The sequence below is a fragment of the Urocampus carinirostris genome, chromosome 1 (genome assembly GCF_059441175.1).
Source record: "Urocampus carinirostris isolate Australia breed hairy pipefish chromosome 1, RoL_Ucar_1.0, whole genome shotgun sequence".
Lineage (NCBI taxonomy): Eukaryota > Metazoa > Chordata > Actinopteri > Syngnathiformes > Syngnathidae > Urocampus > Urocampus carinirostris.
Window position 1 is genome coordinate 36,413,950 of NC_142349.1, and position 21,000 is coordinate 36,434,949.

The 21,000-nt window shown below is 40.1% G+C and overlaps 1 protein-coding gene across 1 annotated transcript; it reads left to right on the forward strand.

Annotated features, from left to right (window-relative positions):
* The first annotated feature begins 7,698 nt into the window (after positions 1–7,698).
* shisal2a (shisa like 2A) lies at positions 7,699–11,976 on the forward strand. Its single transcript, XM_088355137.1, has 3 exons — positions 7,699–7,962; positions 9,286–9,422; positions 9,505–11,976. Exons 1-3 carry the CDS (start codon positions 7,784–7,786, stop codon positions 9,684–9,686), a joined length of 498 nt encoding a protein of 165 aa, XP_088211263.1. The 5' UTR covers positions 7,699–7,783; the 3' UTR covers positions 9,687–11,976.
* The last annotated feature ends 9,024 nt before the right edge of the window (positions 11,977–21,000 follow it).

Consider the following 21,000-nt stretch of genomic DNA (forward strand, 5'->3'; position numbering starts at 1 on the left):
ATTGATTTAACCAGAGCCTCACAAATTGCTACTGGAATGCTCTCCCAATATTCCATGACAACGTGACTGAGCTGGGTGATATTCAAGATCGTGTGCTTCTCCACCTTCCGCTTGAAGATGCCCCCAAGATGTTCTATTGGATTGAGATCTGAATACATGCTTGGCCAGTCCATCCCCTCTACCCTGAGAACCTTGGACATCTTAGAAGTTGATTGGGGTCATTGTCAAGTTAGAACATTGCCCTGCGACCTAGTTTCTGGAGGGAGGGGGTCGTTTTCTGCTCCATCATTTCACAGTACATACATTGGTGTTCTCCTTAATGAAATGCAACTATCCAACTCCAGTTGCACCCATGCAGCCCCAAACCATGACATTCCCAACACCATGCTTGACTTTAGGCACGACACAAACATGTTTGCACTCCTCAACTTGTTGTGGCCACACATGCTTCACACAATCAGAGCTAAATAAATTAACCTTTGTCTCATCAGACCAGAGGATATTTCCAGTTCGCCATGACCTTTGTTGACATACTTCTTTTCATTGTGTCAAAGCAATGCTTCTTCAGTGATGTTCTATTAAACATTATCATGGAATCCCTGCAGACCAGTGAGGGGTGTACTCAGTTTTGTCACATACTGTAATAGATTGCTCAAAAACACCATAACTTTTAATTTTCACCCATACCAACGTGACAGCTTTGAAATGATATTACTCTAATTGTAATCCCAGATGTCACATCTACATGTGCTGCTGTTGCTACTGCGTAATCTCTGCCTGGGCATTGAAACATGACATCGTCTGCAGGACATACGCATGACGGAGACTCAGGCACGACCTTCTCACGTTTCGAAAGGTGGTCTTGGAACAAAAATGACCACTAATGTTTAAAATAATAATGCCTGTGCTTCTGATGGACTGCAACTGTGTCATTCGAGTATGTTGCATTTGGATTTTTTTTATATTAAAGTCACATGTCTGTGTGTATGTATGTATGTGTGTGTGTGTGTGCATGTGTGTTGGTGAGCGTCAGAGGAGAATTTTTCATAGTTTGTGAAAAATGTTTATTATCAAGTAGTTGTTTGTCACAACCCACGACCACAGGCCCAATAATCCCCTTTCTTCTGCCAATTTTTCCCTTGTTTCTGGATTGGACTCAGACATAATCTGGGATTAAAGCGAGCTGCAGGCTTGGTGTTCTCCTCATTCATTTTGATGGCCAGACATGTACAGCACCCAAAGTTCATACACCGTGAATGATGAGATATTCAATTGCACGTTGCAACACTTTTGTGTAATATCCACGCCGGCCCAATTTTCAATTAAATTTCGGCTTTTGGCCCCTTGGATAAAAGAGTAATATCAGAATATTTCAATATTCAAATTGATGTGATAGCCATCATCAAGTCAAGATAGTAAAAAAAGGTGAGTAAAAAGTCACATTTGCAATTTTAGCACCCTCAGGTGGTTATAATAGTAATGCATTTTAATTTTTGTACGAAATAGTTTGGCCAAACACAGCATAATAAACTACATAGAGAGAGGAGGGGTGTTCAAACTTTTTGTTTTGAAGGCTTTATAAAGAAAAAAAACAATGATTCAAGAGTCGTTTGAAATTGAATAAACTATGGTTATGTAATAATAATTAAAATGAATTAAATAATAATAATTCAAGTTCAATTGCATTTATTTGTGTAGCCTCTAATCACAAAGGGTCTTAAAAAGCTGCACAGTCCACCACCTTGACATGAATTTTGGTCATATTAGTATTTTTCTTGTTTCACTCTATTTGAAAATAGTTTAATTTTCTTTACTTGAAATAAGACAAATAACATTTCAAAAGAGTGAAATTTCAGTCTATTTTACCACCTTTGAAAAATTATTATTTTCTAATTTGGGATAAATTAATAAAATATACTCAAATAGAAAAATTTATACTATAAATTATTTGCAGGAAGAACTTTTGAATATGATGAAAAAATGAATATAATACTTCAAATAATTACCACTGTCTGCCGGTATGGAACCGTTTATTCATTCTAAAAATTGCTTTGCGAAGCATATTTTTGATTTTTTTGTGACTGACAAATTCGCACATTTAGAAATGCATAACAGTTAAACAGTTAAAACTAAATAATAAATAAATGATGCTGTTCTTAGTAAAGTATTACCCTCGCTCAAATGTAGTCTACTCTTCACAGTTTTGCTACCTTTTGGATTAGCATTATGCATTATGTTTTGCATTTTGATTGGCTAAATAGTCTCCCCGTGTCATGATTACCTAAGTGGAGCCACCTGGGGTAATCATCTGGCGCGCTGGAATGCGCTTCCTGATTGGTTCATGTTCCCTTTTTAAGCAGGCTACGCCGAGACCTCTTGGTCTGAGGATTACTTCTGTACCCCGTATGACTCTCCCGATTACCTGTGCATTCTTGTTTACCTGATTCTGCCTGCCTGCCTCCGATCCGACCTGCTTCCGTCCCACGCTACGATCTTCTCTCCAGTCCCGGTAAACTCGACCTGCTTCCGTCCCACGCTACGATCTTCTCTCCAGTCCCGGTAAACTCGACCTGCTTCCGTCCCACGCTACGATTGGCTACGTGTTCCGAAGTTGTCTTCACGGCGTTGCTGCTGACGTTCGACGGTCATCGCGTCTCCCGCTAACCCTGTACGCTTCCCCAAATAAAAGACTTGTAACGAACGCTCTGGGGTCTCCTGCTCTGTTCTGGTCCTCCTGACACCCCGCCTCTTGTTATTTGACGTTATTTGCAATAAAATGAATAATAACATGATTATACAATACCTTTATTTGTTAAAAAATGCTTTAACCTGTAAAATGGGGCTGTTCTTTGTTTTCAGTGTATAATAGGGTATTTAAAATTTATTGATTTATAATTTACCTTGGTTTACTGATGAAACTTGATCGCTTAAACAAGACTGCAGGAAATCTGAACGAAAATGGCGCGCTACCAAGCTTGAGGTTTTCCGTCAAACCTGGTAGGTCAGCTTGTTTAAATATAAAACAACCCTTGCCTCTGAAAAATCAGCCTATTTTTCGAAGGTGATTGTGGCACAAAAGAATAACCCCAAAATCATTTTCGACACTGTAGCAATGCTAACGAGGCAACTGATTATTCCAGATAATTTTACCCATTTAGCCAATGACAATGGTCTTCTTTAATAAGAAGATTCAACGCATACGGGAAGAGATTTCTAAAGACCATGTTAAGGCGTCACAAGTCAAAGGTCTAAAAAATCATAGATGCGCGACATGGTGGTTGTCTGGGGATTTTTACAGATTTAGCGATTTGTCACTTGATAATCTTTGACAGGTGGCAAGTACAGCCAAACCGACGACTTGCCTGCTTGACCTGTTTCTGTGTACGCTGGTTAAAGGTCTAAATGTTAACAACACATCATTCTCCTCAGGTGGAGTTCCAGCGGCTTTTAAGTCCGCTGTTATTAAACCTACACTGAAATGACCCAACCTTGATCCAGAAAGCTTATGTCATTATAGACCTGTGTCAAACCTACCGTTTCTTTTTAAAGTACTTGAAAAAGTTGTGGTACAGCAGCTGAGTGATTTTATATCTGAGAACAATCTTTTTGAATCTATGATATCAGGATTCAGGGCTAACCACTCTACTGAGACAGCCCTGATTAAGGTAACCAATTATCTTCTACTGGCAATGGACTCTGGCGCTTCATCACTCTCGCTGCTGCTGGACCTTAGTGCTGCCTTTGACACTGTGGACCATAATATCTTACTAGACCGGTTGGAAAAATGGATTGGTCTCTCGGGAACCGTCCTCTTATGGGTCAGATCCTACCTCTCAGATAGGATGCATTGTGAGCCCTTAAGTGTTACCTGTGGTGTTCCGCAGGGTTCAGTACTTGGCCCCCTTCTTTTCAGCATTTACATGCTTCCATTAGGTGATATTATTTGAAAATATAATATCAGTTTCCAGTGCTACAAAGATGACACTCAACTATATCGTCCGATTGAAGAATCTGCCACACTAAACTGTAAATTTGCCTTACTGAGATAAAAGAATGGATGTCACGAAACTTCTTGCGCCTTAACTCTGTAAAGACCAAAATGTTAGTTATTGGTCCATCTAAATGCCGTAAATTGTTCTCAAAAACTGCTCTGAACATTGACAAATGTAATATCACCCAGAGTGGCTCAGTCAAAAATGTAGATGTCATATTTGACCCCAATCTGTCCTTTCAAACACACATTGAGACCATTACTAGAACAACTTTTTTCCATCTTCGCAACATTGCTAAAATTTGCCCTATGCTGTCTCAGTCATATGCCGAGATTATAATTCATGCATTTGTTACTTCCCGTCTTGATTACTGTAATGCACTACTCTCTGGTCTCCCGAAGTCCAAAATCAAGAGCCCTCAGCTGGCACAAAATGCTGCAGCGAGGCTTTTAACCAAGACAAGAAAGTTTGATCACATTACCCCGATTTTAGCTCACCTGCATTGGCCCTCTGTTAACTTAAAATGTGATTTTAAAGTTCTGTTGGTATAATACAAAATCATGCATGGACTTGATCTCTCATATCTATCAGATTTAATTTCCTCTTATGTTCCGGTCCGGACCTTTCACTACAAAATACTGGTCTACTAGTGATCCCTAAAGCCAAGAAGCGATCCGCAGGTTCGAGAGCGTTCTCGATTCGGGCCGCGGTGCTGTGGGATGCTCTTCCCCCTGAGATTTGATCTGCAACCTCAGTGGAACTGTTTAAATCCAGGCTTAAAACACACTTCCATTCTATCGCATATGAATAGGTGTTTTGGTCAGATGACACCAAGATTGAATTTTTTGGGCTCAATCTAAAGCGTTACGTTTGGCGTAAGAGTAACACCGCACATCACACTAAAAATACAATCCCCACGTGTCAAATATGCAAATATTTTTGTTTTAAGATGAAAAAAAACGTGTAGAGACATACCCAAAAATGAAGTATTAACTTAAAGGGGGTTAATATTTTTGCAACACCTATTTTTCAAATGTTCAATTCATTAGCACAATATGAATTTGGGTTCTTTTCATAATTGTGTCTAACGTGAGCGATATGTCAAAAAGTTCTAGAGGGGGCGATACTTTTGCAAGGCACTGTGTTTTTCTTGGTCACGAATTCCGTAACACGATATTAATGGAATATGGTAACTACTGATTAAATGCAAATCAGGAAATAGAGTGTCCTGTGATTGCTAAATTTTCCTACATCTCTCACGTTGTCACGTACTACATCTTTTGAATGGTGGGCACTTTTATATCTACCTACGGAGTACAACTGAATATAGTCAAGGTGGCGACGTCTCAAGCACCGACTGCGTGAGTGCCGAATTTCTCCTCATGGAGATATTCTCCCTATTTTCTAAACTCGAGTCTAAGCACTATTTACAACTATAAAATAAAATACTGTAATCAGGGGGTCAATTCACATGTACATATTTGCAAATTAGTGAATGGTAGGGGGCGTGGCTTATAAAGGAACATCAAGAATAGTGTGCAAATGTGAGCATAGAATTTACGGTAAAAATGTGCTGAATTTGTAATACACCAGGCCTGGAAAAATAAAGAGAACAAATTGAACAGCACCCAAAAATTTAAATGACTTTTTAAATGAAACTATCAGGAAGCCAGAACAGACCAGGAAACCCCAGAGCATTCGTTTTAGTTCTTTATTCAAGGAAGCGTTCAGGGCTTGCGGGATACGTGATGGCCGTCAGACGTCAGCAGCGGCGCCGGGAAGAACACTTCGGAACGAGTCCGGAATCGAAGTGCGGAAGTCAGGCAGGTCGTGTTTACCGGGGCTGGAGATGAGATCGACGCGTGGTACGGAAACAGGTCGGATCGGAGGCAGGCAGAAACGGGTAAGCAGAGTTCTTAAATAAACCGGATATCAGGAGAAACACACAGTTACCAAATGTACACTCTGACACTGAACTCTGTGCGCAGCACGCTTAAGAGAGACGTGCCAGCCAATCAGTAGGCGCCCATATGATTGCTCCAGGTGATCAGAGTTAGTAATCATGACAGTAACTGTAACTAATTACTGTATTTTAGTAACGCGGTCAGTAACCAGTCACTGGTTGCTGGTGTGGCTAACCATAAAAAAGATCCAGAAAAACAAACGTAGACTTCTCAAATTTATTGAATGAGATGATTGTGCAGTTTCACCCGGATATAGAACAATATATTCATATTTTTGTACCAAAATACCAGCAAAATTAAAGTGACTTCAAGTAATAGTATTCCCTGTAAAGAGACGTTGTGTTTTATTAAGCAACCCCAACCGATAAAAAAAAAAAAAAAAAAAAACTTAATTCTTACTTATTGAAATAATAAGTAAAAATACATGTATTACATTTTTTGAAAAATTTTAATTACTTGTAGGTTGAGGTTGTGTTTATTTGATATAAAAAAAGATTATATATGTGTATATATATATTAGAGAGAGAGAGAGAGAGAGAGTGACTGAGAGAGAGAGAGAGAGAGTGACTGAAAGAGAGGGGGAGAGAGCGGGAGAGAGAGAGAGAGAGAGAGAGAAGAGGGAAGGATAGAGACACAGAGAAAGAGACTGAGAAAGAGGGATGCGAAAAAGTGAGACAGAGAGACATAAAGACAGACAGGCAGACAGAGAAATAGAGAGAGAAAGGGGGATGAGTAAGAGTTAGAAGGGAGAGATAAAGTAAGAGATAGAGAGTGAGAGAAGGGCATGAGCGAGAGGGAGAAGGGAGAGATCAATCAAGAGGGAGAGTGAGAGAAAGGAGGATGAGAGAGAGGGAGAAGGGAGCAAGATATATAGAGAGACAGGGGGAGAGAGAGAAAAATAAATGGGATAAAGATCTTGAGAAAGAGAAAAGGAGATATCAGAGTGAGGGAAATGGAGAGATAAATAAAGGGAAAGAGAGAGAGACAGAGAGAGAGAGAGAGAGAGAGAGAGAGAGAGAGAGAGAGAGAGAGAGAGAGAGAGAGAGAGAGAAAGAGAAGGCGGGATGAGAGAGACAGAGAGAAAGAGACCGAGAAAGAGGGATGAGAGAAAGTAAGAGAGAGAGACATATAGACAGACAGGCAGACAGAGAGAGACAGAGAAATAGAGAGAGAAAGGGGGTGAGAAAGAGTTAGAAGGGAGGGATAAAGAAAGAAAGAGAGAGAGTAGGGGATGAGCACGAGGGAAAAGGGAGAGATCAAGTAAGAGATAGAAAGAGAGAATGGGGGATGAGTAAGAGGTAGAAGGGATAAATAAATATATAGAGAGAGAGGTGGAAAGAGAGAAAAAAGGGGAATAGAGAGTGAGAAAGAGAAAAGGGGGTATGAGAGAGAGGTAAAATGGAGAGATAAAGAAAAGATAAAGAGAGAGAGAGGCAGAGTTAGAGAGAGCAAGAGAGAGGGGGGCGAGAGAGAGAGAGGAGGGAGAGGGAGAAACAGATGAGAGAGAGGGAGAAAGAGAAAAAGGGAGATGAGAAAGAGGGAGAATGGAGAGAGAGCTACAGAGAGAGAGAGAGAGAGAGAGAGAGAGAGAGAGAGAGAGAGAGAGAGAGAGAGAGAGAGAGAGAGAGAGAGAGAGAGAGAGAGAGAGAGAGAGAGAGAGAGAGAGAGAGAGAGAGAGAGAGAGAGAGAGAGAGAGAGAGAGAGAGAGAGAGAGAGCTATGCCCCACCTGTCCCCCCAGTACTATAGTTCCCAGCGCAGATTTCTTCATCGCTCGCGTCTGGTCTGAATCCCACTCGCGGAGCGTTTTTGCTCTTGTCTCGCCGACGATGATCGCCGAATGCAGCAGCTACCACAACACGGACGGTGTGTTGGTGAAGGCGTTCTCTTGCCCCAAATCGGCAAATGTGGTGGCCCGTTTCTGTTGCGGATTCAATGACTTCAAGTATTGCTGTGACGACCCCAACAGCTTTTATCCCTACGACTATGCTTACATGTGGTGGCTGAGGTAATCTGTGAAGTTTTTTTTTTTTGCTCGCCTGGCAAAATTCACTCGGCTAGAGGAGCTGTGATTCTCTCAAAAGGTGCATTGTTGAGTTTTAAAACGGCATTGTTAAAGGGACAGTGTGTAGTATTCACTGCCTGTCCTGGTGGTAAAAAAAAAAACTTTCTTTAAAAAAACAAAAACAAAGACAAAATTCGTTAAAATAATAAGATATATGAACTATCCCGTCAAAAACTCTAATAGACTTGGCGGTCGAGAAATGAGCGATTATTTTACATCGGATGATCCTCACCTAGAAGAAGCTGACATCATTGGCCGCTTTTTTTTCTTTTCTCATCAATCTTTTATTTTTTTGCCCTCACTTTGTTCTTCTTTTTTTCTTATCTTAATTATTTCTATACTCGAAAAAAAAAATTACAAATGGTTCGACTTTTAAAGTATTCATTTGTTATTTTTCCTTTCCCCCCTCTTTTTCACATTTACTTCTTGCCTCTTCCCTTTCCTTTTCCCTTCTCTACTTTTTTCCATTTCTCGTTTTTATTCTCTCTTTTATTTCCCTCTTTCTTTCATTCTATTCTCTTTTGTCTTTTCCTTCTATTTTTACATGTTTTTCTCTTTTCTTCTTTATCTCCTATTTTTGTTCTTCATGAAAGAGTAGGCAAAAACAAGAGAGAAAATAATGCTTCGTTTTGGTCACTTTGAGTCTCCGTAGTTTGTATTTCTTCTTGTGCATTTAGCACTCATTTTTGGCTGCACAACACCATACAGAAACATCGAGTACACTTTACCTTAAATGCAATAGATGTAATCAAAAAGCACTGCTTTTTCCCGGGCAACAGAAAGCATTTTTCTTCCAAAAGTTGTGTGTGTTGTAAGGAAGAAACTGTCTCTTTGCCCGCCTTTAATAAAACTAATAAGGATGATCAATCCTTCCCTTAGATCATTTTTTACTCATACTTTCTGGGCTGTTTCGTCCCAAAAAAACAGTCGTTTATTTTTTGAAATAAATGACAGCGATTAATAGATAGTTTTCTATTTTAGGAGACGACGCAATTTTCAGGCGTATTATATTAGAACGAATGTTATTTGTTAGGCAAATGCTTGAGCCTGTAAATAGGGTTTTTTCTTTGGTTTAAAAGTATAATAGGGTATTTTATAAACAAATGAATAAATAAGAAACTACCTAAATAAATGAATAAATAAAGGTTTGTATTTTATGGATTTTAACTATCGTGGTTCTTTGTCTGAGTTTTTTTGTGATAGAAAAAAAATATTCACACTTGACCATTGTACAGCGTATTCTCCTCTTCTCTCCTTTCCTCTCAGTATATGGGCTCTTGTAGGCCTATCTTTTGCAGCGGTGGTCCTTCTAGCCTTCCTCATCACACTGTGCGTGCTTTGCTACCTCTTCATCACCACCAAACCGGGTCGCCGTGACAACAACATGCCTTTACAAGCTATCGGTTGGCATCTGTCTTTGTTCTCATTCCTCGAATACACTAAATGAAGGTCTCATTCCTCTCCCACTGCATGTGTATCCTGTAGAGAACCCTCAAGAGGGATCCAGCAGGCCCAAGGCATCGCCAGCTTCTGGCCCGCAAGGATTCCGAAAGCATTTCTTAAGCAGGAAATTGCACGCGGAGAACCAGCCTGCAGATCCCGAGCGTCTGTTCCGGAAATGTTTTGCAGCTTCTGCGCCAGGGATCCAGGTGGATAGACCCTCGTAGGAATATATGAGTGGGGATGTTCCAACAGAGAAGGACAGAAGCCATAATGTTGCATTTTTGATTTCTTTTAGGTGTTTAGTGCCTTCTCGTGTTTTGGCTCATCACTAAATTTGCAGCTGGCCAATATCCGCGTTTTTAGAACAGTGTCTCTCAACCTGTTATAACGAAGGCTCCCATTTTTTTTCAGTTAAAAATCTCGACTCACACAACCCAACGAAAATGTTGAAGAATGAAATCTTGGGCCAGTTTCATGTTTATTTGTTTTTTATTTATTTACAGGTGGGATGTGTCATTTGACGTGTTCTTGAAAAGTTGAACGTTAATTTTCTCCGTTAAATATGTGCTAATAATGTCCAACTAAGCTCAAAGAGCCCTTATGCTTTGTACCTCCATCTTTCTCAGGTTTTACACATTATCTCATCTCATCTCATCAGCTGCACCGCTTATCCTCAGTAGGGTCGCGGGGGTGCTGGAGCCCATCCCAGCAATCATCGGGCAGTGGGCAGGAGACACCCTGAACTGGTTGCCAGCCAATCGCAGGGCGTTTTACACATTATACTGTGAAGAAAATAATTATTTGAACATCTTGCTATTTTGGTATTTCTCCCACTTAGAAATCATGGAGGGGTCTGAAATGTTCATCTTTGCTGCATGTCCACTGTGAGAGATAAATTAAAAAGAAAAATTCAGAAATCATAATGCATGATTTTTTTAACAATTTATTTGCATGGTATAAGTATTTGAACACCTGTTTATTATCTAGAATTCTGACCCTGAAAGACCTGTTAGTCCGCCCATTAGAAGTCTACCTGCACTCCATGTATTATCCTGTATCAGATGCACCTGTTTGTTGCAGTTAGCTGCATAAAGACACCTGTCCACACAATACAATCAATACAACTGTAACTTGTAACATGGAGAACCAAAGAGCTGTCCAAAGACACCAGAGACAAAATTGTACACCTCCACAAGGCTGGAAAGGGCTACGGAGCAATTTTCAAGCAGCTAGGAAAAAAAGTCCACTGTTGGAGCAATCATTAAAAAAGGAAAAATATCACCTCGTGGGTCTCAATGATTCTAAGAAAGGGAAGGAATCAGCCCGGAACTACACGACAGGAGTTGGTCAGTGACCGGAAAAGAGCTGGGACCACCGTTTCCAAGGTTACTGTCAGTAATACACTAAAACGTCATGATTTGAAATCATGCATGGCACAAAGGTTTCCCCTGCTTAAACCATCACATGTCAAAGCCCATCTTAAGTTTGCATATGAACATTTGGAGGATACAGAGGAGTCATAGGAGAAAGCTTTGTGGTCAGATGAGACCAAAAACAGAACTTTTTGGTCATAATTCCACCATGTTTGGAAGAATGAAGAGTACAACCCGAAGAACAGGAAATAGAGTGTCCTGTGATTGCTAAATGTTCCTACTCTGAACCATGGGGGTGGTAGCATCATGCTTTGGGGGTGTTTTTCTGCACATGGGACAGGATGAGTGCACTGTATTAAAGAGAGGATGACTGGGGCCGTGTACTAGTGAGATTTTGGGGAACAATCCTCTTCCCTCAGTCAGAGCATGGGTCGTGTCTGGGTCTTCAAACACGACAACGACCCGAAGCACACAGCTAGGGAAACCAAGGAGTGGCTCCGTAAGAAGCATATCCAGGTTCTAGCATGGCCCAGCCAGTCTCCAGACCTGAACCCAATCGAAAATCTTTGGAGGGCGCTCAAACTCCGTGTTTATCGGCGACAGCTCCGAAACCTGACTGATCTAGAAAAGATCTGTGTGAAGGAGTAGATCAAGATCCCTCCTGCAGTGTGTACAAACCTGGTGAAAAACTACAGGAAACGCTTGACCTCTGTAAGAGCAAACAAAGGCTTCTGTGCCAAATATTAACATTAATTTTCTCAAGCTTTCAAATACTTATTTGCAAACGTATCGCACAAATAAATCATTATAGAATAGAGAATAGAATAGAATACACCTTTATTGTCATTGTTACAAAAGGGGTTGAACATATTCTGACAATGAAATTGGATGTGACACTTCAGGTTCACATTTGACAGTGAGGACAAAAGAAAACAAAGAAGATAAAGGAACAAAGAAGATAAGGGTTATAATTTACACAATATTTACACAAGAAGTGTGGGCATGTAGGATGCTACATACAGTTTTGGGATCGTATTGGTGCAATATGCCGTAGTGCAAAAATGGGCAAATAATCATGCATGTGAATTCTGGATTTTTTTTTAGTCTATCTCTCTCACAGTGGACATGCACCTACAATGAAAATTTCAGACCCCTCCATGATATCTAAGTGGGAGAAATAGCAAAATAGCAGGGTGTTTAAATACTTATTTTCTTCACTGTATTACTTTCAGAGAGAGAGAGTAAAGAGAGGAATGAGAAAAGAAAAAGAATCTCAGAAATTGTAAAATACTGTATATCTCTTGTTTCAAAAAAGTGTTCATTTATAATGGATTAATAAATGATTGTTATAATGATCCACTATATGATCATTTGTTTACATGATTGATAGAACAAGCGTCCATGGTTGTTTTGGGGACGGGTCTCTTTTAAAACTTTGGGTTCAATCCGTCATCCATTTTTTTGTTTCAGGTGATCCTTTCATTTTGTCATGTGATGATTGAAAAGAAAAATGAAAAAAATTACAAAAACAAAAAAGTCAGAACGCCAACCCATGTGCCTGTTGCTCCAAAAATAATAAAAAAATATTTATTTTAGTAAATATTTTAGTAGTAATTTAAGGGTTTTACTATATTTTAACCTGTTTTATAAAAAAATTACATTGTTGGATCTATTGTTTTGGCATTGCGTTCCAAAATAGCTTTGTCAAACAAAACAAGTTATTGCATATGTTTCCCTGTACTACCTCAGGAGCATTTACTGCAATAAGTATATAAACATTTTTTTTTTAAATCTGCTGCCACCTACTGATGTGTATGACTGTTACAATCACTGGGTTGATCATTGGAAGAAAACAAATATTCTGAACCATGGCATGATTTAGCAAAAAATTATGCAGGCAATTTTCCCTGGCAACAGAAAGAAAGGTTGAAGTTAGTCAGAAACTTTTAAGGGACTGGCGAAAGGATGAGTCCGACGCGAGTCATGTAGAACCTGAAGGAGGAAGCTAGAGTTATCTCAATAACTCCTTAATATGTTACGTCTTTACTAAAGGTAACAAGCATGTCAATCATGTAACGTTCATATACCATATGAACTTACTCAGCCTGTTGTTCTCCTTTAATTTGCCTTTTAAGATGACATGTAGGTTTTTGGTGTTGGATTTCATCAAAATAACTTTGCCAAAAGTTCGACTTAGGTGCGCCTTATATATGGTTTTTCCTTTTTAACAAACCTTTGCTGGATGGTGCGACTTATACTCCAGAGCAATTTGTAGTCCAGAGAATACAGTAGGTATTCCACGTTGGAAACATAATCATACAACTATGGCCAATTCAAGTCAAGTCAAGTTTATTTGTTTAGCCCTTAATCACAAGGAGTATCAAAGGATCAAAGACTATTGCAAACTAAACTTGCAGATCAAAGACTTGCAAACTACAGACTATTATGACACCATCCACTTATATTGTCAACATAAAATATAGGTTATTCATATGCTGAATAGAAGTGTGTTTTAAGTTTTGATTTAAACATCTCTACTGAGGTTGCAGATCGAATCTCAGGGGGAAGAGCATTCCACAGCACCGGGGCCCGAATGGAGAACACTCTCGAACCTGCGGATCTTTTCTTGGCTTTTGGGATCACTAGTAGACCAGCATTTTCAGAGCGAATGCTCCGGACCGGAACATAGTTGGAAATTAAATCTGAAACATCTGAGGGAGCAAGTCCATGCATGATTTTGTATACTACCAACAGAAGCTTAAAATCACATCTTAAGCTAAGATGGAGCCAATACAGGTTAGCTAGAATCGGGGTAATTTGGTCAAACTTTCTTGTCTTATTTAAAAGCCTCGCTGCAGCATTTTCTACCTGCTGAAGACTCTTGATTTTGGACTTCGGGAGACCGAAAGGCAGTGCATTACAGTAATCAAGACGGGAGGTAACAAACACATGAATTACAATCTCTGCATCCGACTGAGACAGCATAGGGCAAATCCAGCAATGTTGCAAAGACGGAAAAATTTGTTCTAGTTATATTCTTAACAAGTGGTTGAAAGGACAGATCGGGGTCAAATATGACACCGAAATTTTTGATTAATATCACTCTGGGTGATATTACATTTGTCAATATTCAGAGCTGTTTTTGAGAACAAGTCACAGCATTTAGATGGACCAATAACTAGCATTTCGGTCTTTTCAGAGTTAAGGCGCAAGAAGTTGAGTGACATCCATTCTTTTATCTTCGTGAGGCAGGCCTCCAAATTTCCACACTTTAGTGTGGCAGATTCCTCCAACGGAAGATATAGTTGAGTGTCATCCGCATAGCAGTGGAAACTGATATTATACTTGCAAGTAATATCACCTAATGGAAGCATTTAAATGCTGAAAAGAAGGGGGCCAAGTACTGAACCCTGCGGAACACCAAAGGTAACACTAGAGGGCTCAGATGTACTTTCGCTATATTTAACACAGTGCATCCTATCTGAGAGGTAGGATCTGAACCATAAGAGGACGGTTCCTGAGAGACCAATCCATTTTCCCAACCGTTCTAGTAAGATATTATGGTCCACAGTGTCAAAGGCAGCACTAGGGTCCAGCAGCAGCAAAAGTGATGAAGCGCCGGAGTCCATTGCCAGTAGAAGATCATTGGTTAACTTAATCAGGGCTGTCTCAGGTGAGTGGTTTGCACTGAATCCTGATTGCATAGATTCGAAAAGATTGTTCTCAGATATAAAATGATTCAGCTGCTGTGCCACAGCTTTTTCAGTTACCGTATTTTCCGCACTATAAAGCGCACCTAAAAGCCTTTATTTTTTTCAAAAGCTGACCATGCGCCTTATAATACAGTGCGCCTTATATATGGATCAATATTAAGTCGCAAAGTCTTGCAACTAAGGCAAGCAGCCGCCGACTAGATTTTCCCCCGAAGGCGAAGTCGTCCGCGATGTATGCTGGGATTTATATACCGGCGTTTCATTTCCTAACCAATGTGTCAATCATCATTTTAATCAGTCACTATTGGCTAAAGTTATTCTGAGGTAAAGGGGGCGGATCCTTTTTATCATTTACAGGCTCGCATAGGCTAAAGGGGCGAAACAAAGCATGCAATTGGCCGAAAAAGATGAATGTGAATCACACAGTTGGGTTGCACTACGGCATAGAGAAAACATGTTTTACTCTTCTGTATTTGTAAATATTTCACTCTCCTGGATTTACTACACTCACGGTTGTAAGAAGACCATGGTTACGTATCATTAATCAACGTGAAGGCTGCAAGAGAACTTGGGTGAGCTATGCAGATTTATATTTTCCCGGTATCTTGTTTTAGAACGATCTTGATGTTTCTGTGATGGGTCTATTTTTAAACTAAATTCAATTCAAAGTGTTTATTGTCATATGCACAGTAAAGAACCCCGTTTCCCTGCACAATAAAATTCTTACTTTGCTGTCCACACAGTTGCGAGCAAAAAAAAAAATGGAAACTAAGAAATGTTTGTTTGGTGACATCGTACGGACACCGCATCTGCACGTGTCTACGACACGTATTTGCTTCTTTGCAAGCTTTCGGAATGTTAAGGGGGTAATACGTTTGACTGTTTTGTCGACATTCCCATTGTAGCGCCTTATAATCCGGTGCGCCTTATGTATGGAAAATATCGGACAAAAGACTGTTTTTTTGGGGGGGTGTGCCCTCTAACCCGGTGCGCCTTATAGTGCGGAAAATACGGTACTTTAGAAAGAAACAGTAGGTTTGACACAGGTCTATATTAACAAGCTTTTTGGATCAAGGTTGGTTCGTTTCAGTGTAAGTTTGATAACAGCAGACTTGAAAGCCACTGGAACTCCACCTGAGGAAAGTGCTATGTTTATAATATTTAGAACTGAAGGTCCAAGGACCCCAAAAAGAGCAAGTAGTCGGTTTAGCCGTACTCACCACCTGTTTAAGATTATCAAGTGACAGATCACTAAATCGGGAAAAAGTCCCTGGACAGCCACCATGTCGCACATCTCCAGATTTTAGACCTTTAATAAGTGATGTATTAACATTGTCTTTAGAAATATCTTCTCGTATGCGTTGAATCTTATTAAAAAAGACCATAAAGTCATGGGCTGAATGGGTAGAACTATCTGGAATAATCTGTTGCCTTGTTAGCGATGCTACACTAGATCTTTTTATTTAGATTCTTGAAGGCGACATTACAATGTAATCGTCTTGTATTCCACAATTATTCCCCTGAGGCGTGAAGCAAACAAAATTATAATCGGTCGACAGTCAAAATGTTACTGAGTAAAAGCGTTGTGATGGAAACAGGCTCCATTGGCGTTATGCTGTTCCAATCATCTTTAATATACGTTTATTTATGTCCTTTTAATGAGGAATTCCAAACTTATGCCCAGTGCTGGGAATAACACTGTTCTAAATAGCGTTGTTACGTAACTGCGCTATTTCTTTAAAATAACAAGGTAAGCTAACTACTGTATTTTCTGCACTATAAGGCGCACCGGATTATAAGGCCCACTCCAAAAAATAGTCTTTAGTCATATATTTTCCATACATAAGGCGCACAGCATTATAAGGCACTACAGTAGGAACATCAACAAAACAGTCAGATCGTTCGGTCAAATTTTATTTACCACTTAACGTTAAGGCAGTCCGGCTGTTGAGGAGAAAATACGTGTCTCAGACACGTACAGACATGCTGTCTGTACGATTTCACCAGTCCCTGAAATACATCATGAAACTAATCATTGGAAGGCTTAAACTCTTGGGATTTAAGATATGATGACCTTTCCAAAATATACTTATTCGAGAAACATCACGATCAGTCTGAAACAAGATACCTGAAAACCATAAAGCCGGGGTAGCTCACCAAAGGCGTCGTATTGCACCCATCACATTCAATGATAATACGCAACAATGGTGTACTTACATTCACGATCGTAGTGAATCCAACAGTGTAAAATATTTACTTGCTCTAGAACATGTGATAATGCCGACAAATTAAAAAAACAATCCGCCGAAAAGCATCTCTGCATCAATGGATGTTGCCTGTTACTAGCTGTCTGTTTAGCCCCTTAAAATTATTTTTCTAGGCCGAAGACCAAACTGACTTGTGATTCACATCTTTTTCGGCCAATTGCAGGCATTTTTTTATCCCGCTTTACACTATACAAGCTGTAATTGCTAAAAATGACCCGCTTCCTTAACCTCCGATAACTTTAGTGACCGATTCAGATGAAGATTGACGCATTGGTTAGAAAATGAAACGCCGGTATATATATATATATATATATATATATATATATATATATATATATATATATAAAAGATATGACTGTTCCAAATGTAGAGGTTTCCCAAAAAGTTCCGTTTAATGGGTACTGGGTCTGGCTTGTGTGAGATTAAAGCTCAGCAGGGGTAGCTTGTGAGAGTTGTTGCACAGCGTACCAGTAGGCCAGACTTGAATCGGTCACCGTTATTGCCCTCTCAGTCTCTTACCAGACCCGATAACAATCCACATAGCACATGCTGGTGATCACCATTTCTTTGCGCTTCTGACTTTCCTCACAATCCGATTTAATTGATGAATTTCTTTTCGATGTCAGGAGCCTCTAAAAGCTATCTGTGCCGTGCTTTGCAGTTTGTTTTTGTGGCCACTTTGACTTGAGCGCACGCCTCGCTGTATGACTGACAGCGTTCACCAGCCTATCACAGTTGCAAACACTGGCAGTCACGCCCACCCAACACACAGACACATAAAACCTACCCCTGTGATAGAATCTTCAGAACACAAATCACGAACCATTAATATAAATGACTATAATGACAATTCAATTCTAAATTAGCGAAGTAGTGAAACTTCCCAAAAGGCTGTGCGAAAAAAAAGTGTATTGCGGAGTTTGTATTCTTCCTTGTGCTTTTTAACACTGCTTTTCGGATGCACTACACAATACAGCAACAAATAACACACACTGTTCCATAAAAATGTGCAATAAAAATCCAGCTGCTGGCTGTGACAATAGTGTCTAGGATACCTTTTCTTTTGTGTGCTTGTGCAATATATATCCTAGTTGTTGCACCTTTTCATTTAATGTTTTGAGTCTGTCAAAATTTCTGAAGCTACTGAAGGGAAGCCTTTTGAATTCCATTTGGAATGCAGCTAGGTGAGCATTAAAGGGAAAATCTTGATTTCATTTTGGTTTGCTGGTTTTTTAATTTTTTTTAAACGTGAATATATTCTACTACAGGGCAGCACGGCGGCGCAGTGGTTAGCGCATGTGCGGCACAGTTCTGAGGTCATGAGATCACACCTTCATGTGTGCAGTTTGCATGTTCTCCCCGTGCTTGCGTGGGTTTCCTCCGGGCACTCCGGTTTCCTCACACATTCCAAAAACATGCATGTCAGGTTAATTGGCCGGTCCAAATTGTCCCTAAGTGTGAATGAGCGAGCAAATTGTCTGTTCCTGTGTGCCCTGCGACTGGCTGGCAACCAGTTCAAGGTGTCCCCTGCCCGAACATAGCTGGGATGGGCTCCAGCACCGCCCGTGACTCCACAGAGGATAAGCGGTGAGGATAATGGATGCATATTCTACTACTGTACATTACTTTAAACTGCACGATCCTTTGTTTCGATACATTTAGGAAGTGGATTTTTTTTTACTTTGATTTGTCCCACAGCTTTTAATTAGGGCAAGATAGAGGGTCTTGAAGTCAGACCAGTTGAGAACTACTGGTCGAGTCGACCTCGTTGAACCAACTGGAAAACTAATATGTTACAAGAAATATTTTGTTATAGTTCCTTCACAGATCTTTAATTTTCAACAGGCACAAAACAAATTTATTTTGTACAAAAATACCCATAAAATGAACATTATTCAGGCACAATCATTATCTCATTTTAGCAAAAGTTGGTTAGATGTAGTACTTAAAAATAATAGCAACTGAATTATTTTGTGAAATATCATTGGATTGAAATACAATAGTGCAAAAATAAACTAAAAACAATTTCTTTAAGGACAGTGGAAAAAAAGACACAACAATTATTGGTGTATGATACAATAATAAATCCAGATGATCTCAGAAAAAAATTCTCCTTGGCCAGGTCCACCCCGCCGACCTGGACTTTTCCATGAAAAAGTGACTCCTTCATTTGTCAAATGAGTTGTCTAATGTCTGTGCTCTTTTGTCCGTATAAATCTCTTTTGATGGTCGGTCTCAGACATGGCTTTTTCTTTGCCGCTCTGCCTTATGGGCCAGCATTTCTGAGTCTCCTCTTCATTGTAGATTTTAAAACTAGTGTTATGTGGCTAGTATGTACCCTGCTTCTAATTGAGGACCTGTAAGGTGTGTATTTGGAAAAACAAAGACTCGATTTTGATTGGGTTTTTTTTTTTTGCATTAGGGCCTTCCACTTCACTTCTCTGCGCTGTCCTCAGAAGGAAGTAGTACACACTTCAAGCCAGGGTTAGGGAGTAACCGATCACATGTAACGGTGTTATGGTAAAAGGATACAAAATAATAGTAACTGTAATCTGTTACAGTACAGGCGAAAACAAAGTATTCAGATTACAGTTAAATTCTGTGAGCATGGGGGTTACTTAACAAGATTATAATTTGTGCGAGGTTTCGCTTTGTCTCTGGCCCCTTTTATTAATTTAATTACTGTTTTTATTAGTTTATATTGCTGTGGCTTGTAGGTTTTTTGGCTTTTTGTCGTCATTATTTTATTATTATTATTATTACTATTTGCCATCCGCGCTTTTACGTAATGACGACAGCAGCAACGACTGCTTCTATGCTGGCCATGCTGGCAGAAGAATAAGCATTTACAGGGTGGAAGCTGAAGTCTGAATTCATCTTCAAGGAAGAAAAGGAAAAGAACAACATTGTAAAGTGCAAATCTGCCAGCCAAAAGTTCACATCCTGTCAGCGTCGAAGGACTCAAACTTTAAAAAAACACCTTCAGGTAAGATTGATAATATCCATGTCATGTCAGCAGATCGTACATCCACTAGGTAAAACAATAATATTGTCAGGCCGTTAATTTCCTTGTTAATTTGTTTCTTTTCAATATGAAATTGAATTGGTAGTATTAGGTGTACTGAGGTCTTAAATGAGCTTAAACTGTCAGAGCCCGCACAGACGGAGGACCCACACGCGTAACGTTTTCACACAAGCTTTATTTTACGGGAATGGGGCAGTCATGCGCGTGAACACAAACGCCAGGGAGGCAGCGATCGCTGGGCGGAAGAAGTGAGACAGAGAAGTCAAAGGCAGACGAGAGCGAGGCCGGACAGAACGGATGGGATCGATACAGGACACACAGGTAGATACCGGGCAGGACAGACAAACGGGATCGATACTGGATACCGAAGACTGGACCAAGATACCGGACAGGACGAGACCGACAGGAACGATTCCGGATACTGTAGACTGGAGCAAGATACCGGACAGGATGAGACCAACGGTGTCGATACCGAATACTGGAGACTGGTGCAAAATACCCGACAAGACGAGACAGGCGGGATCGATATCTGATACTGGAGACTGGAGCAAGATACAGGAGGAGTCAAGTCAAGTCAAGTCATTTTTATTTGTATAGCCCTAAATCACGAAGAGTCTCAAAGGGCTTCACAGATCATTACACTATGTTACACAGACTATTTTTCAGAATATTATCATACATTCCCCTGCTTTGGGGCCGACGAAAAGAGTAGGTTATTCATATGCTATAGAGTAGAAGTGAGTTTTAAGCTTAGATTTAAACATTTCCACTGAGGTTGCAGATCGGATCTCAGGGGGAAGAGCATTCCACAGCACTGGTGCCCGGATGGAGAACGCTCTCGAACCAGCAGAACACTTCCTTGCTCTTGGGATCACCAGAAGAGCAAGAGCAAAGAACGTAGGCTTCGGACCGGGACATAGGGGGAAATCAGATCTGAAAGATAAGAGGGAGCAAGTCCATGTATGATTTTGTATAATACTAAAAGAACCTTGAAATCACATCTAAGGCTAACTGGGAGCCAATGCAGGTTAGCCAAAATCAGTGTGATGTGATCGGACTTTTTTGCCCTAGTTAAAAGGAGGAGACAGACGAGATGGATATCGGATACTGACGACTGGAGCAAGACACCAGACAGGAGGAGACAGACGGGATGGATACCG

Excerpts from the sequence above, each read along its gene's own strand:
- shisal2a (XM_088355137.1), top strand. The coding sequence starts at position 7,784 with ATGATCGCCGAATGCAGCAGCTACCACAACACGGACGGTGTGTTGGTG. Across the intron at positions 7,963-9,285 it reads GCTTACATGTGGTGGCTGAG|TATATGGGCTCTTGTAGGCC; the intron begins GTAATCTGTGAA and ends CTTTCCTCTCAG. Across the intron at positions 9,423-9,504 it reads CATGCCTTTACAAGCTATCG|AGAACCCTCAAGAGGGATCC; the intron begins GTTGGCATCTGT and ends TGTATCCTGTAG.